This window comes from Anabrus simplex, chromosome 3, assembly GCF_040414725.1.
Source record: "Anabrus simplex isolate iqAnaSimp1 chromosome 3, ASM4041472v1, whole genome shotgun sequence".
In the NCBI taxonomy this organism is placed as follows: domain Eukaryota; kingdom Metazoa; phylum Arthropoda; class Insecta; order Orthoptera; family Tettigoniidae; genus Anabrus; species Anabrus simplex.
This window is the reverse complement of record NC_090267.1, coordinates 372,900,845-372,918,212: the sequence shown is the minus strand read 5'-3', so window position 1 is coordinate 372,918,212 and position 17,368 is coordinate 372,900,845. Positions and strand designations below refer to the sequence as shown.

The following is a 17,368-nucleotide window of genomic DNA, read 5'->3' as shown; positions in this document are numbered from 1 at the left end:
TTTACATGTAGGCTCTTTCTTCTTTCTGCCTATGTGGTTTTTCCCTGACCCTTCAATACCATACCTTAACACTATCCAACCAATACAAACTTTGCCGTGGTAGCGAGTCTGACTCGGAAACCGGCAGATACTCCTTGTATCACTTCCCACTCTACCCAGCTATCTCTTTTCTACTTAGAAATTAATAGCATGTCGGAGGCCATGTAGATTGAGTCGATGGTCACGGCGGGGGAGCGGGCTACGGGGGCCCCCCGTATGAAAAAAAAAAAAAAAAAGTTCGTGAGAATTCGGTCTTGTCTTGGCCTGATCTGCATTTTGTCTGTGTTGGTCTGCATCGTGTGCAACGCCTTGCTTCCGGGATGGCGCACCTTCGGGTAAGCACTCTTACTTTCCGTTCCGATTAAAATTTCCGTAATGTTCGGTTGCTATGTTGTATAGGAGTCTGCCCTAGCCTAACCTAGATTCGCCAAATTAATTATTTATGACGCCTTAGCTTTTCTGCTGGGGTTCCCTGTTTGTTTTCAAGGCATTCCCATTTCTTATTTCACTAAATATGTAGATTGTAATTTAATACATTTGCCCCTGGTAGTTCAATGTCACTTGATGTACAATATAGTTTAGGAGAGTACATTCACTTCACTGTAAATTGTAATTGCTTTTACGTTGCTTTTGACCTACTAAATTGCATTGTACAACTGCTTTGGTAACTAGATGTATAGTGATTTGAAATTTTGAATTTACAGAAAAGCATTATCAAAGAACCTCTAAGTTATGTATATCACAGAGCTTATAGTTTGTATGTTGCAACTTTGGTGGATTTCGTTTTGGAATGCATTTGTAAAATTTTCACTTGTAAATAATATTTTTCAAATTTAAGGATCACGGCGAATTATTTTGGAATCTGCAACCTAAGCCATATCCATGCCCTCAAGGGGTCGTAGTTCCTTCCATTTTCCTGGTTCATTGTCCACTAGTTGGCCCTACTGATATTTCATATTATGTTGTTGGCAGAGATCCGCGTAGGGCAGCTGATGTTTCTCTGAGTGTATAGTGTTTTCTGATAGTGTGTAGTTGCTCTTACTTCCCTCCTTTATTGTGTTTAGTACTTGATTTGTGTAACCACCGTAGTAAAGGTTACACTATGTTTGATGAATGTTTCACAGTTAAAGTCCTCAAACATTTACCCCAAAACTTCCCACTGCCTCGCCTTTGGAGATTCCGAAGTTGGATATCAACTGGTGCTCATGTTCAGAGAAGCACCTGGTCTTAACACTAGATAACTTCTCCTTTTTTCCATTCTTTTGTTTGTCTGTCCTGCCCCACTTCCCTCACCTCGCACAGCATCTACTTGCCAACAGTGGCAATTACTATTATAATCCTCTACTGACAGAGGCTGCACCCAAACATTTTGGACCCATGTTTTTCTTTTATACGTATTCTGCTCATTCTGTCTTACATGGTAAGTTGCTCCTCTCCATCTATTTTAAGTTATCTGTTAATTTGTTTGTGATTGCTGTGTAATTATTATTATGCTTCATTGCTTTTAATGGAATATTTTGTAAATTTTGAGTTAATTTTTTAGTGACTGTATTGTAATAATGTTACACTACATGTAAGGGAATATTTTAAGTTATTTGCCTCAAATTTCATATTAATTTCTATTAAATAGCTTTTAAGAATTTTGTCACACTACTTGTATGTCATTCTAACTGTCAGGTTTTTCTGTTTCTTATTTTAAACTACTTCTTCTGTTATCATGAAATTTCTTGTTTTGTTGTTGTTTGAGTCATCAGTCCATAGACTGGTTTGATGCAGCTTCCATGCGACCCTACCCTGTGCTAACCTTTTCATTTCTACGTAACTATTGCATCCTACATCTGCTCTAATCTGCTTGTCATATTCATACCTTGGTCTACCCCTACCGTTCTTACAACCTACACTTCCTTCAAAAACCAACTGAACAAGTCCTGGGTGTCTTACTATGTGTCCTATCATTCTATCTCTTCTTCTCATCAAATTTAGCCAAATCGATCTCCTCTCACCAATTTGATTCAGTATCTCTTCATTCACTATTCAATCTATCCATCTCACCTTCATCATTCTTCTGTAACACCACATTTCAAAAGCTTCTATTCTCTTTCTTTCTGAGCTAGTTATCGTCCATGTTTCACTTCCATACAATGCCACGCTCCACACGAAAGTCTTCAAAAACATCTTTCTAATTCCTATATCAGTGTTTGAAGTGAGCAAATTTCTTTTCTTCAGAAAGCTCTTCCTTGCTTGTGCTAGTCTGTATTTTATGTCCTCCCTACTTCTGCCATCGTTAGTTATTTTACTACCCAAGTAACAATATTCATCTACTTCCTAATCTAATATTTCCTGCATCACCTGCCTTCGTTCGACTGCACCCCATTACTTTTGTTTTGGACTTATTTATTTTCATCTTGTACTCTTTACCCAAGACTTCATGCATACCATTCAGCAACTTCTCGAAATCTTCTGCAGTCTCAGATAAAATAACAATATCATCGGCAAATCTCAAGGTTTCGATTTCCTCTCCTTGGACTGTGATTCCCTTTCCAACTTCCTCTTTGATTTCCTTTACTGCCTGTTTTATGTAAACATTGAAAAGGAGGGGGGACAAACTGCAGCCTTGCCTCACTCCTTTCTGGATTGCTGCTTCTTTTTCAGAGCCCTTGATTCTTATCACTGCAGACTGATTTATATACAGATTGTAGATAAATCTTCGTTCTCGGTATCTGATCCCAATCAACTTCAGAAGCTGTAATAGCTTGGTCCAATCAACATTATCGAATGCTTTTTCTAGATCTACGAATGCCATGTACGTGGGCTTGTCCTTCTTGATTCGTTCCTCTAAGATCAGACGTAATGTCAGGATTGCTTCATGTTTCTTCTGAAGCCAAATTGATCTTCTCCCAACTCAACTTCAACTTGTATTTCCATTCTTCTGTAAATAATACGTGTTAAAAGTTAGCAGGCATGGGATACTAAACTAATCGTGCGGTAGTTTTCACACTGGTCAGCACCAACTTTCTTGGGAATAGGTATAACAACATTCTGCCGAAAATCGGATGCGACTTCTCCTGTCTCTTACATCTTACGCACTAAATGGAATAACCTTGCCATGCTGGTTTCTTCTAAGGCAGTCAGTAATTCAGAGGGAATGTCATCAATTCCAGGTGCTTTGTTCCTATTTAGGTCACTCACAGCTCTGTCAAACTCTGAGCTCAAAATTGGGTCTTCCATTTCATCAGCGTCAACAGCCTCTTCATGTTCCAGAACCAAATTATCTAAATCTTTACCTTGATACAACTGTTGGATATGCTCCTGCCATCTTTCTGCTTTATCTTCTTTCCCTAGAAGTGGCTTTCCATCGGAGCTCTTAATATTTATACACCTAGATTTCCTTTCTCCAAAGGTTTCCTTTATTTTCCTGTATGCAGCATCTACCTTTCCCAGGACCATACAACCTTCGACATCCTTGCACTTCTCCTTCAGCCATTCTTCCTTAGCTACCTTGCACTTTCTATCCACTTGATTCTTTAATCGCCTGTATTCATTTCTGTCCTCTTCATTTCTAGCATTCTTGTATTTTCATCGTTCATCAATCGGGTCTAGTATCTCCTGAGTTATCCACTGATTCTTAGTTGATCTTTTCTTCCTTCCTAACATTTCTTCAGCAGCTCTACTGACTTCATTTTTCATGGCTATCCACTCTTCCTCTATTGTGTTTCCTTCAGCCTTTTCATTTAGCCCTTGTGCAACATGTTCCTTGAAACAATCCCTCACACTTTTCTTTTCTTTCAACTTAAGTGCGGCCAGTATCCAGTAATCGGGAGATAGTGGGTTTGAACCCCACTGTCGGCAGCCCTGAAGATGGTTTTCCGTGGTTTCCCATTTTCACACCAGGCAAATGCTGGGGCTATACCTTAATTAAGGCCACGGCTGCTTCCTTCCCATTCCTAGGCCTTTCCCATCCCATCGTAGCCATAAGACGTATCGGTGTCGGTGCAAGGTAAAGCAAATAACAAAAAAATTTCTTTCAACTTGTCTAGATCCCATCTTTTTGCATTCTTTTCTTTCTTCAAATTCTTCAACTTCAGATGGCATTTCATGACCAACAAGTTGTGGTCAGAGTCCACGTCTGCTCCTGGGAAAGTTTTGCAATCCAACACCTGGTTTCTGAATCTCTGCCTAATCATAATGAAGTCTGTTTGATACCTTCCATTGTCCCCAGGTCTCGTCCACATATACAGCCGTCGTTTGTGGTGTTTGAACCAAGTATTGGCAAGGACTAAATTATGATCCGTGCAGAATTCAACCAGCTGACTTCCTCTTTCGTTCCTTTGTCCCAATCCAAATTCTCCTACTGTATTACCTTCTCTTCCTTGGCCTACCACTGCATTCCAGTCTCCCATCACAATTAAATTCTCGTCACCTTTTACACATTGTATTATATCTTCTATCTCTTCATATATTCTTTCGATTTCCTCATCCGCTGAACTAGTAGGCATATAGACCTGCACTATTGTGGTGGGCATTGTTTTGGTTCTATCTTGACGACAATAATTCTTTCACTATGCTGGTCGTAGTAGCTTACCCGCTGCCCTATTTTCTTATTCATTATTAAACTAACTCCTGCATTTCGCCTGTTTGGTTTTGTGTTGATAATTCGGTAGTCGCCTGACCAAAAATCCTGTTCTTCCTGCCAACTTACTTCACTTATACCAACTACATCTAACTTTAGTCTATCCATCTCCCTTTTCAGATTCTCTAACCTACCACAATGATTCAAACTTCTAACATTCCACGCTCCGACTCGCAGAATGTCAGTATCCATCTTCCTGATGATCGCCCCCTCTTATGTAGTCCCCACCCTGAGATCCGAATGGGGGACTAGTTTACCTCTGGAATATTTTACCTGGGAGGAAGCCATCTTCAGTACATCATTCATACAGAGAGAGCTGCATGTCCTCAGGAGGTAGTTATGGCTGTAGTTTCACGTTGCTTTCAGCCGTGTAGCAGTATCAACACAGCTAAGCCATGTTGAGTATTGTTACAAAGCCATATCAGTCAATCATCTAGACTGCCGCCCTTGCATCTGCTGAAAGGCTGCTACCCCCCCTTTCGATGAACCATTCCTTAGTCTGGTCTCTCTACAGATACCCATCCGATATGGTTGCACCTGCAGCTCGGCTATCTGCTTCATTGGGACACGCAAGCCTCCCCACTGCAGCAATGTCACATGGTTCGCAGGGGAGGTTCTTGTTTTGTGAATTGTTATATTTTAGTATAATTTCTTGGTTTTCATGTAATATTTGTTGTATTTTTGTTGTCATATAATTTTATATTTTAATTCTGTTGTTATGCTACTGTATGCCACTTGGATACCTTTCAATTGTAATGTATTTATTAAGAATAACGATGCAAGATACGAGTTATTAATCCGAAACTTGAACTTTTCATTTCTTACACAAAAACTCAGTTTGTTGTGGAAGATAAACACACATATGCATTTCTTGTTCAACATTCCTTATACCTCTCGTTTTCCTTCTATGCTGCTTTCACAATAATTAAACTTGGAAGTGCGTTTGTTCTTACTTTATTTTCTGTCACTAATTTTTACTTTTCTCCTCTTAATCAGAAAGCCATACTGAATTTAAATGTTTTAAAGACAAATTAACACATTTATGCATATAACACGTCAAATTAATGACCTTAAAACATGCCAGAACATAGATGAAATGACGTTACGACTTCATGCTTACAAACAGATTACTGCTGAAGGCAAGCTGTGGTTGCACAAGACCAAATCTCCCACAATCTTTCCAATTTGTACATTAGTGTCCTGTAAAAAATGAAAGAACTACTATGCCAAAATATAGCATATTTACTTATTTGCACATTTAACTCCTCCTTCAAATTTCATTTTGTATTTAGAGGCTAATGTACATAGCATATCTTGGTCTAGAAAGCCCAGCTGAGAGGATTTGTTGTGCTGACCACATGACACCTCGTAATCTGCAGGCCTTCGGGCTGAGCAGTGGTTGCTTGGTAGGCCAAGGCCCTTCAAGGGCTATAGTGCCAGGTGTTTGTTTGTTTGTTTGTTTGTTTGTTTGTTTGTTTTTGTACATAGCATATTCATAAATAGTCCAGTGCAATTAATATGAGTAACTTTTTGAGGCAATTTACTTTTATACCTTGTTTGTTTACAGGTTATGAAGAAATGCAATGTGAAGAAACTAGTATACTCTTCTTCAGCCACAGTTTATGGCACACCACAAAGTCTGCCTCTCACTGAGGAACATCCTACTGGACAAGGTTGTACCAATCCATATGGAAAATCCAAGTACTTTGTGGAAGAAATGATCAAAGATCTTGTGTTCTCGGATGAGGTGAGGCATCTTTTCGCCTTTTCAGATCCATGGTTCATGGTTTCATCCTAGTTTGTAAACCATCTGAGTAGACTAGTAAATGGTCCTTGAAAGTCGGGATACCAGTTGCTATGAAACAGTGGGGGGGGCATCTCGGACATATTCTAAGTCATGGCCCTCGTTGTGCTCAGGCAGTTAGGACTGTACAATCCGCCAGGGGTCTCTAACCCAATAGATGAGACATTCTCACTGTGTATAAATAGGGTAACATAGTACTTCACAGAAAATTTACCAAGCATCCACAGAATATTTGAATTTTTTTTTTTTTTTTTTTTAAACAGCACACGTCAATAAATCTTAGTTTGGAGATATCCACTTAAAACGTACAGTGTCAGTAACAAGTGCTGTTTCTCCAACAAACTATTATTACCAGGCAGAGCTACCGGATAAAGCAATGCAGTGACGTGTGTAGTTTCTGCAGAAAACAATATATCTATACTTAAAGACTGTATTACATGCCTTAACTCAATTGTGGCACAATCTTGACATGTGTCGTTTAAAAAAAAAAAGATTCATTTGAACCAAGCCTCAGTCCAATGAGCAGGATGGACTCCCACAACTATTTGACTGGCCATTGGCAACTTGGGAAAAAATTGTATATGATAGGGAGTTATCGATATTAATGGCTGAAAGAAAGTAGAATTGGCTAAGTCAGTAAAGAGGATGCATCTAGATGTGTCAGAAGTAAGAGGACATACTAAGCAAGAGAAAAGAGATTATTAGGTGTTCTTAACAGGTGCAAAAAGGAGAAAGAAAGGCAGCGTGTGGGGTAGAACTTATCATCAGGAATACTATTGCACACAACATACTGTTACGAATAAAACTCCATCTGTTTCATTACTCTAATTTATTTCAGGAGGGCCTAATAAATGCACACACACATTTAAACACAAACAATTCTAACCAGTTATGTATGGCCACACTAATTACCAGTCTATTTACAAATCTCTCCTCTGTACACACACCTGGGAGTCCTGGCTGGTTGCGACCTGGGAACAACTATAATCTTTACTTTCACTTTCCCAAAGTCCAGTCAACACCTATAGCCGCTGTGCGTAGACAGCTGGATTTGAACACATTGCCACTGGCTATACAACACACGACGACTGTTCATTGGTTCAACTCACATATAGTGCAGTACTTCTGAGTCCCATGCAATGAACAACTAAACAGCTCAACAGTATTCAACAGCAGGACGATACAACAGCGAACATTAACACAGGTCCATTTATCGTCGCACTCATGATAGCGCGTTTCCTCAGTCCACAGAATTACACGAACACACAGTACAGACTACCGTTCTGTCGCCTCCAGTTCATGCACACTCTGGTCTCTCTGACACCACAACAACAGCTCGCTCGCAGGGGCCTTGTATTTATACCTTGATGCTGGGCCACTAGAACATTTAGGGTTCAGCTGGAGATCAAACTTTCCCGTCATATCTTCCAGAAATCACATGGAGAAACTAGATGAAGGGAACAACAGACGAAGGGCCGTGACGTCCTTGGGCGGGCTGGGAAGTTTCCCAAGCTGGCCTAATCATCCCCTTTCAGGTAATACCGAAGGGGCTGCGACAAGGCTGACGGTCACTTGAGCACGTAACATCACCCCCCTTCAAGAGCTGATCATCCCGATCAGTTTCCTTCTTACCGGTAAGGCGCCAATTGGTCCAGATGCACCACCTTCATCTTGCTTCTTGGGCTCCGTTGTATGCGATAGATGACGTCATTTATCCTCCTGACAACACGGTAAGGGCCTTCCCACACCGACTGGAGTTTGGGGGACAAACCTCTCTTCCCCGTGGGGTTATACAGCCATACCAGGTCTTCTTCCTGATATCCAGCAGCGTCCGCTTGTTGGTCGTATCGTGCCTTCATTTGATTGCTCTCTATTCTCAATCTCTTCTGGACAGCGGCGTGTACATCCTCTAGTTTCTTGGTTAGATCGAGGCAGTACTGGTCAGTAGGTTCAGGATGATCGTCAGGTCGACTGAACGCTAAATCCACTGGGAGGCGCAGTTCCCTCCCAAACAATGTCCTTGCTGGTGTGCATCCAGTGGCCTCGTGCACTGCAGACTCGTACGCTAAGAGGAACAGGCGAAGGTGACAATCCCAGTCTCTCTGATGTTCACTGATGACTATTCTCAGGTGATTCTCAAGGGTCCTATCGAATTGTTTCACCATTCCGTCCGATTGGGGATATAGTGGTGTGGTCCTGGTCTTCGAGAACCCAACAAACTGCACATATTTTGGAAGATGCCCGCATTCTAGGTTGTCGGTGGATTTTTCATACACTTTCCACAGCACAGTCTCCATCAATCTCTCAAAAGTTGCTGGGGCGTTGCACAAGCTGATTGGCATTGCATTGCCTTGAATTGCCACAGACCATGTCTAATTGAAAATGCAGTCACCTCTCGGTCTTCAGGATGAATTTCTACTTGCCAGTAGCAATTCTTCTGGTCCAGCAGAGAGAACCACTTTGACCCTTATATCGTATCCAAAGTGTCATCAGTCTGGGGTAGCGGGCAGCTGTCTTTTTTCTTGGTGTCATTTACTCTTCTGTACTCGACACAGTGTCGAGTAGAGACGTCCTTGTTCTTCACCAATACTATCGGGGAGCTCCAAGGCCTTTCCGAGGGTTCTGTTACTTTCTGTTCTTTCATTTCTTCGATCATCTGGTCTACTTCATGTTGCTTCGCGAGCGAAACTTGTGGAAACGGAGCCTTGATCGGCGCACTGCCACCCACATAAAACCGATATTGTATGAGTTTCGTCCGGCCGAAATAGTTGCTGCCCAGGGAGAAGACGTCTTGATACTCCAGCAGTAGGTCGTCCAGCTTTTCACATTGCCCGTGTTCTAGGTTGTCGGTGGATTTTTCATACACTTTCTGCAGGGCCCCTGGCATGTTTCGCCCTACTCTCGCTCCTGTGTCTGGCCGATCTGATTCAATGGCTTTGCTGCGAGCAGTCCATACAACGGGCTCACAAACTCCAATTTTTGTTCCTTGGTGGATGGTGACGTCGTAGTCATTCAAGTTGGTCAGTTGAACGTAAAGTTGATGAGAGGTGCTGATCAAGGTTTTGGTGATCAGTATTCCCTTTGTTTGATCGTTCTGATATTCCAGCTCCACAATGGCCGTCAAGCCTCCAGCAGCTCCGTCCACATCCACAGCTGCGTCCACCTCATTTCTTGCTGGGATGGTCAGGTCCTCTCGCAGTTTAACCTGGCATAAAGCAGTGCCTTCCCTTGCTGGTTGCATGACAATTTCTTCATCTCCGTACCGAAGTGTGTTGCCACTCATATCCAGGATGATTTTATCTTCATTCAGAAAGACGAGTCCGATGATTATCTTGTCCACGGTGTCCGCAATGAGAACCCGGTGCTTCACTGTCCGCTGTCCTACGGAGAATTCCATCACTGTCTCGCCGTGGACAGGCGGCGTCTCTCCTGTGGCAGCAGCCAGGCTGAGGTTCACCGGCAGGGGTCGAATTCTCCACTGCTGTGCAACTGCTGACTTCACAATGGTCCTTGTTGCTCCAGTGTCAATCAGCATGCTCCGTGCTATCCCGCTGATGACTCTTTCTACCATTAGGCTGCTACTATCTGATTGCAGTCTCGTTACGTGGGCGTGGCTGCTGGGGCTTGACAACTTTCCTGAGCCAACCTTCGCCCCCCCCCAAGGCTGGCTAATAGTACACTGACTGAGCAAATGTCATGGGATAGCGGAGATGCTGAGATAATTGTCGAAACTTAAAACATTACTCATGGAATATGCCCAAAGGACGAGTTGTTTTTACCAGTTTACCAGCTTATGACAAAAGGAGACCTGTAATTATTTCAATCACAGATTTAATTTTCTAAACCGCAAATCTGATGTCAAATTTGTAGTCAGCCTGATGAACTAGTAGGAGATATACGCGCTGTGTTCCTGCAACAGCTTGTTTGTGTGCCAGGTATGTGATTCATCCTTCACTTTCTCGCGCATAGTTGTTAAGGCCACTGCGAGTTTGATCGCATCCCCATGTTGAGATGGCAGAGCATCATGTATTTATGATCGTCACACATTACTGATGCGGTGTTGTCAATAAAACACCAAATTAATCTGTAACACTGTAATGCATACTGTATGGAATGAGTAATTTTGCTTGAGTTGTTGAACTTATCTCACAAAATATTTTACTGGATACAATCAAAAGATTTTAACTTATTTACAAACATTCAAAAAACAAAGAAAGATTGAAATTGTACAAGGGGGCTATTTATTAGCTCATATTCCATTTGTAATTAACCAAAACTGTATGCCTTTCACTTGCAGAGGGGCTTGATTGTTTATATTTTTAAAACAGAGAAAAACTAGTTTCCCTGACTGGTTTATTTCTCGGCCATCAGGACATCAGAAGGAGGCTCCCGTCTTTGGAGGTCTTCGAAATTCCGGCTTATATGGCCCTTGATACCACAGTTCCAACAGGTGACAGGTGTTCAAGATACCCGATGGCTCGAGCATTGTTCGGCTTCCTTGTTCGCTGGGTTCTGTTTTGCTGCATAGAACCTTCCCACGGCTTTGAGGAAATCGGTCACTGACTTATTGTCCTGCAACCGTGGAGTTTCGTCTACTTCCAGGCGGCGCAGCCTAGTTTGTGATCTCGATGCCTGCTTTGTGGCCTCGAACTCCAATGCATGGCCGAGAGCGTCTCCTAGGGTCTTGTGGGCGGGCGAAGCAAAGGGCCTGTTGAGTATCTGGGTCGCGTAATCCATCTATGAAGTTCTGCCTACCCAGCTGTTCAAGGAACTCTTCTGGTGCTGAAGGATAGGTCAGGCGAACGAGACGGGCGACATGTCTTGAATTCCTGGAGTGTCTCCGTACTTTCCCGAGTTCTGGTTCGAAGCTGGGTCTGATACGCCTGCTGTAGGTGGCGATCTCCATAACGGGCGTCCATGTGGGCTACTAGCGCGGTGTAGTTGTTCTGAGGGCCTTCTGTTAATGCCTGTAGTACATTGAGGACTTCTCCTCTCAGAGTCATGACGAGGGCTGTAGCTTTGTCCCCTTCACTCCAGTGTAACCACTGGAACAGGCCACCTCGAACCGCTGCAGGTACGTACTCCATGGTACCTTCCCGTCGAATGTTTGTGGCGTCACCTTGGTTGATCTCTGTACTGCAGACGATGGCCCATCTACATAGGTCCCGTCTCGTACGTATCGCGTAGCTGGGCATCTTCTCGCTTCAGGTCCTGGCAAATAGCGTTGAATTTTTGATCGACCGTAGTTAATTTTCATCAATTCTCTCGTCAGTTTCCCGCTGGACAGTGTTCATCTTGTCTTCAAGTTTGTCTTTCGCGTTAGTTATTTCTGCCTGCAGAATGTCCTTTATCTCTTGGTGACCCTGTTCGATCCGTCTCTGTGCGTTTTTCACCATCTTCTGGCCTTCTTCCGTATTCTCCACTGTCATTTTCTGGCCTTCTTCTGTCTTCTTTTGCCTGTCTTTCATCTCCTTTTAATTTTCTTTCCGTCTTCTCTTCCATCTTCTTTTGATTTTCTTCCTTCTTCTCCTTCATCTTCATCATCATATCGAAGAGTGCATTTAACTGTGCCTCCATTTTCGTGTGGCGTCTGGTCTCAACTGGCATGCAGTAATTAACAAAAGATGAAAAATTATTTATATGAGCATGTATTCACTATACACCAACATTCTGGAATGTTCCCGATGGGAATCAAAACCTGCATTACCTGGTCCGCTGATTCACGCTGATTACAGTGATGGTAATCATTGACATGGTGTCTATTCTAACTTCTGACATCATTTGTTATGAATAAAACTCCATCTGTTTCATTACTCTAATTTATTTCAGGATGGCCTAATAAATGCACACACATTTAAACATGAACAAATTCTAACCCGTTATGAATGGCCAGACTAATTACCAGTCTATTTACGAATCTCTCTTCTGTACACACACCCATCTTGTGTAATAAGTTTGAAATGGTAATGCTGTATATGAAACGCTAATGCTGTACGATTCATGTTCTCCATTTCATGCGATATGAATATGTTTCATAGCTTATGTGTTGTTTGGTTACTGTGGTAACTGGGTGAGCCTTGCCTATGTAGCAGCCACCCAGATAATCTGGTCTGTACTCTTGGATCAAGCTCATAAGCCATCGACTGACTTTTATCATGCTGTTACGGTCGTTATCATAACGTGCCTTGATACTACATTTTATTCTACTTTGCACATTTGGTCTCTATGTGTATATGTGCATATGCATTCTGTGATTTTGGATCAGTGTTACTTTTCAGTGCCTCATGAATGTTTGCCTTTAGCATTATTATTATTATTATTATTATTATTATTATTATTATTATTATTCTGTTCGTTGGTTCGACTCCACATATGGTGCAGTACTTTACACAGATCCATGCAGTGAACAACTAAACAGCTCAACAGTATTCATCAGCAGGGCAATACTCGCAACAGCGAACATTAACATACGTCCTTTTATCCTCGCACTCACGATAGCACGTTTCCTCGCTGGCTCATGGCGATCCTCAGTCTATAGATTTACACAAACACACAGTACAGACTGCCATTCTGTCGCCTGCAGTTCATGCACTCACTGGTCTCTCAGACTCCACAACAACAGCTCGCAGGGGCCTTGTATTTATACCTTGATGCTGGGTCACTAGGACATTCAGGTTTCAGCTGGAGATCAAACTTTCCTGTCATATCTTCCAGAAATCGCATGGAGAATCTAGATAAAGGGAACAATAGAGGAAGGGCCATGGCATGTCCTCGGGCGTGCTGGGAAGTTCCCCGAGCTGGCTTAGTCATCCCCTTTCAGGTATTACCAAAGGGGCTGCGACAAGATTGACAGTTGCTTGAGCACGAACCAATACTTTCTGTTAAGGCACCTAAATGAGTGAATCATGTTGGTAGATTTAGCAGTTGGAGGTATTTGGATGAGAATTGTCTGTCTATCCACCATATGATGATGCAGAAGAGAATGAAGTTGACAAGTTTTGTAATGGGTGCTTTCAATTTGAGAATTTATTTTGGGATCTTATTTTCTGTTCAACTTATCTTTGAATCATGTTTGTTTTGTTTCGGTAACTATGGCAATGCCCTTTTTTCCTCTTTATAACCTCCTGATGTTCTATAATTATTCTTTTCTGCCTGCTTTGCTTTTACTACTTTAATTTCTGAGAGATTCTGACTCTTTGGAAATTGTTGGATGCTTTCTGAGAAGGTTTGACGGGTTGTGGGATTACTTTTGTTTTATCTGGAGCGGCGACAATATTTCTTTCTTCTTTAAAAGCTGCTGTATTATCTCTAATTTATGCTTCGTTCTAATGAAGGAAATGTTCTGCAACAAACAAGAATTTTATGATATGGTTATTAAAGAATTGAAAACAGAACTGAAGCATACAAGATGATGATGGATAAAAATGGGGAAAGATGTGAAATGGAATGGAAAGCATTTACTGAACTTCTGTGCTAGTGTGGGATTCACTTTACAAAGGTAAAAATTAAATGTATCCTCCTAATTCAATACAAAACATAATTCCATCATTAGATGGAGCAATAAAATTCAAACATGTTTCGACTTGTTTGAGCCCTCTTCAGTGAAATAGGGGGGGTTAAAGTAATCTACATAATACAAGATAAAAATGTGCTAAAAACATAATGAAGGAACAAATTAGAAACAAAAGGGACAGGCAGAAATAAAAACAATAACCATATACAATATTTACATCACTAGATGGAGCAATAAATAACTCGCTGAGACAAAAGGGTTAATATAAAACATAATTGAATCCAGAAAATGTGCTAAACCTAAGGAAAAAATGAAATAAAAAATAACAGACGGAAATGAAACAATAAGTGCTAAAAGTGAGGTTGCGGACTTCTTAGACTAAAAATTTTTTAGTTTGGTAGGGCAGATTGGTGACCTGATCCAGGAAAACTGACGAGTCATGGAGGAAGAAATTAGTGTTCCGGTCAGCATTAGCCATGGCTCCATGCATGCTATTATGACAGATCACTTCCATTTCTGCAAAATTTGCACACAGTGGGTTCCACATCAACTGATGGAGGGACAAAAGACTGAAAGAATTGCATCATGTTTAAGTCATCTGTAGCAGTACCACGAGGAAGAGTATGTGTATTTGTTCTGTATCGTCACAGGGGATAAAACTGCTGAAGAGCGAACGGCAAAGCTAACGGAAACAGCGCAGTTCTCTCCTTCCAAAGAAATCCAAAGCTGTTCACACAAGTTCCAGTAAAGTCATAATGATCTCCTTTGACTGCAGGGGCCGTCAGTTTGTCTACTTCCTCAGGTGTGGAACCACAATCAATGCACAGCACTATGAAGACACTTTGCAGAAAATGTGACGCATCATAAAACCAAAATGTCCTGGAATGCTGTCCGACAGAGTCATCCTGTTACTTGATAATACTCGTCCCCTTACTTTCTATCTGGCGAAGGCTACTCTTCAGTGATTTGGTTGGGAAACACTTCAGCATCTTCCGTACAGCCTAGATCTTTCACCTTGTGATTTTCACATTTTTGGAATCCTGAAGAAAGACATTCGTGGACGTCGGTTTTATTTGGACAAGGAAGTGCAAGAGTGGGTGCAGTTGTAGATCCGTCAGCGACCTACCTCTTTCTACAGAACTGGAATTGATCGTCTCATCTCCCAGTGGGATAAATGTATTAACGCTTTTGGTAATTACTTTTGAATAAAACCATTCCATGGTCACCTTGTAGTGGGTGTTCGGTTTTCAAATGACTGCAGTCATGGCTTTCATTGTCACTCACTATATAAATGGAGTTTTACTGTACTTTGTATGTTTGATTTTAGTAAGGCCGACTCCAATATTAAGGAACCTCGAACTAATAGGGCATGAATTACCGTGACTCTTTGGTGCTATTGTTGCTTGTGTCTGGTTTGTTTTAATGTTCTGCATATTAACATTAGGGCAATGTTTACTATATTTTAAATTAATTTACACTTGCATTTTCCACTTTAGCCTAAAAGCTTGGTGTTAGTACTCCTTTTCCATAGCTATTTAAGTCTGCATTGTTATGGGGAAACAGATTTTGATGAACTGATAATCATCTTTTTCTAAAAAGTATTATGTGAATCATGTACCTTTTACAGAGTGATTAAAATTTGTCTCTATAAGTAAATTCTTTGCTATTTTTTTATTTTGCTGCATGAACAAATTTATTTATCATACTTATCCTCAAGACAGCAAGACATTAAACATTCTTTGTAAAGAATGAAAATATTTCAAACTTGTAGCTACTATCCTAAAAATCATACTGTCAGGGCGCATCTTACTCAATTAAGTCTTATATAGATGGACATACTTTTTTTTTTAAATTAAGAGTTTAGTTCTCTAGATCTGCTTGGCAAGACCTGCGTTATTGAGTTCTATCTTATCGAACTTCAGTACTTACATGAATAATTTTGAAATTATGTTATAGATTACGTGTGTGAGTAAATAATTATCTACTATATATATATATTCAGTAAACTGTTTACATGTAAGATAGAAAGAAGGTTTCATGGTTTTTACTACTATTATACTTACGTTCCATGCACCTTTGCTTCTTTATCTGTGTGAATGAATCCACAAGGGTTGTGTTTCATTTTATAGAGTTGGTCGGCCATCTCTCTGCGTTACTTTAATCCAGTTGGAGCCCATGAGTCTGGTCGCATTGGAGAGGCACCTTCTGGGATTCCCAATAACCTGATGCCATATATTGCTCAAGTAGCTGTGGGAACACGGGAAAAACTGAAAATATTTGGCAATGATTATGACACTCCTGATGGAACAGGTAAATCAATGTTGTCTGTACAGTTGAGTCTCTGAATAACAGCTCTCCCATTCGTGAAAAACTGCTGTTATAGGAATTTTTCTTTTTACTTCTAAAAGAGAAGCCAGGTAAGGATTCGTGGACCAACAATGTAAGTGTGTTGTGACACAGGGAATGACAGTATTTTACCTCTTTGAATGGAGAACTAAGCTCACCAGATGAAATATTAGTCACCCCTGGAAAAATCATTACAAGCATCATTTAATACCATGTAACTCTTGAAAAATCGGGGTATCATCATGCAGATGTTGACTGAAAGGCAATAATTGATCACCCTGAATATAAAATAAACATGCTGGTTCGTGTTAATGGTCATCTCAGTGAGCGGACCCAAACCATGATACGAAAAACACCTCCAAAACATCACAGACCCACCTCCGGCTCGAACCCCACCTTGCACACATCCAGGATGAAATGCTTAATTTGGTCTTCGGTGCACTTGACGACGTGCGTCATTGGAATGCAGGCAAAAACTTGTATTTGTCAGACCACATTACATTCCGCCAGTCAGCTACTATCCATGTTCGATGATTTCTAGCCCATTGAAGATGCGCAGCTTTATGTGCTTGTGTGAGCAATGGTCTCTTGCGAGGTGACAGACTCCAAATGTTCATTGCATGCAGTTCCCGTCCCAATGTTCTCTCGGTAACAGGTTAGGATGGACCTTCATTCACAGACTGCAGCAATTCTTGTCGGGTTTGGAAACGATTTTGATTTACAAGCCGTGAAACGCGTCTCCGGTCCCTCTCAATCTGGTTTTTTTTCCGACCACAATTCTGACTTCTTTTTTCATGGCCATGTGTAGTACACTACTGCCTGTAGACACGTTGAACAGTCTGCTGCAAAATGCCAACAAATCCAGCAACTTTATGACTGTATGACCATAGGCATGACCAAACACGATTGCTCTTACATCCTTATATCTACCCATGTTGATGTACACTGTCGGCGTGAAACATCAATGTCTCCCTGATCGCTACTACCTTATGCTCACGTAGAAACAGTGCGCATGTGGTTGAGCATGGGACTCGTT

At 41.3% G+C, this 17,368-nt stretch overlaps 1 protein-coding gene across 4 annotated transcripts in view; it reads left to right on the top strand.

Moving 5' to 3' along the window:
• Gale (UDP-galactose 4'-epimerase) overlaps window positions 1-17,368 on the top strand; it is a 145,747-nt gene that overhangs the window by 60,917 nt on the left and 67,462 nt on the right. For all 4 annotated transcript variants that reach the window (XR_011017938.1, XR_010859539.2, XM_067143317.2 and 1 more), the window contains exons 5-6: window positions 6,237-6,416; window positions 16,116-16,296. Coding sequence is in view for 2 of the 4 variants with exons in the window: in XM_067143317.2 (XP_066999418.1) it covers window positions 6,237-6,416; window positions 16,116-16,296 (361 nt within the window). In the remaining 2 variants the exon portion in view is untranslated. The remainder of the gene's footprint in view (window positions 1-6,236; window positions 6,417-16,115; window positions 16,297-17,368) is intronic.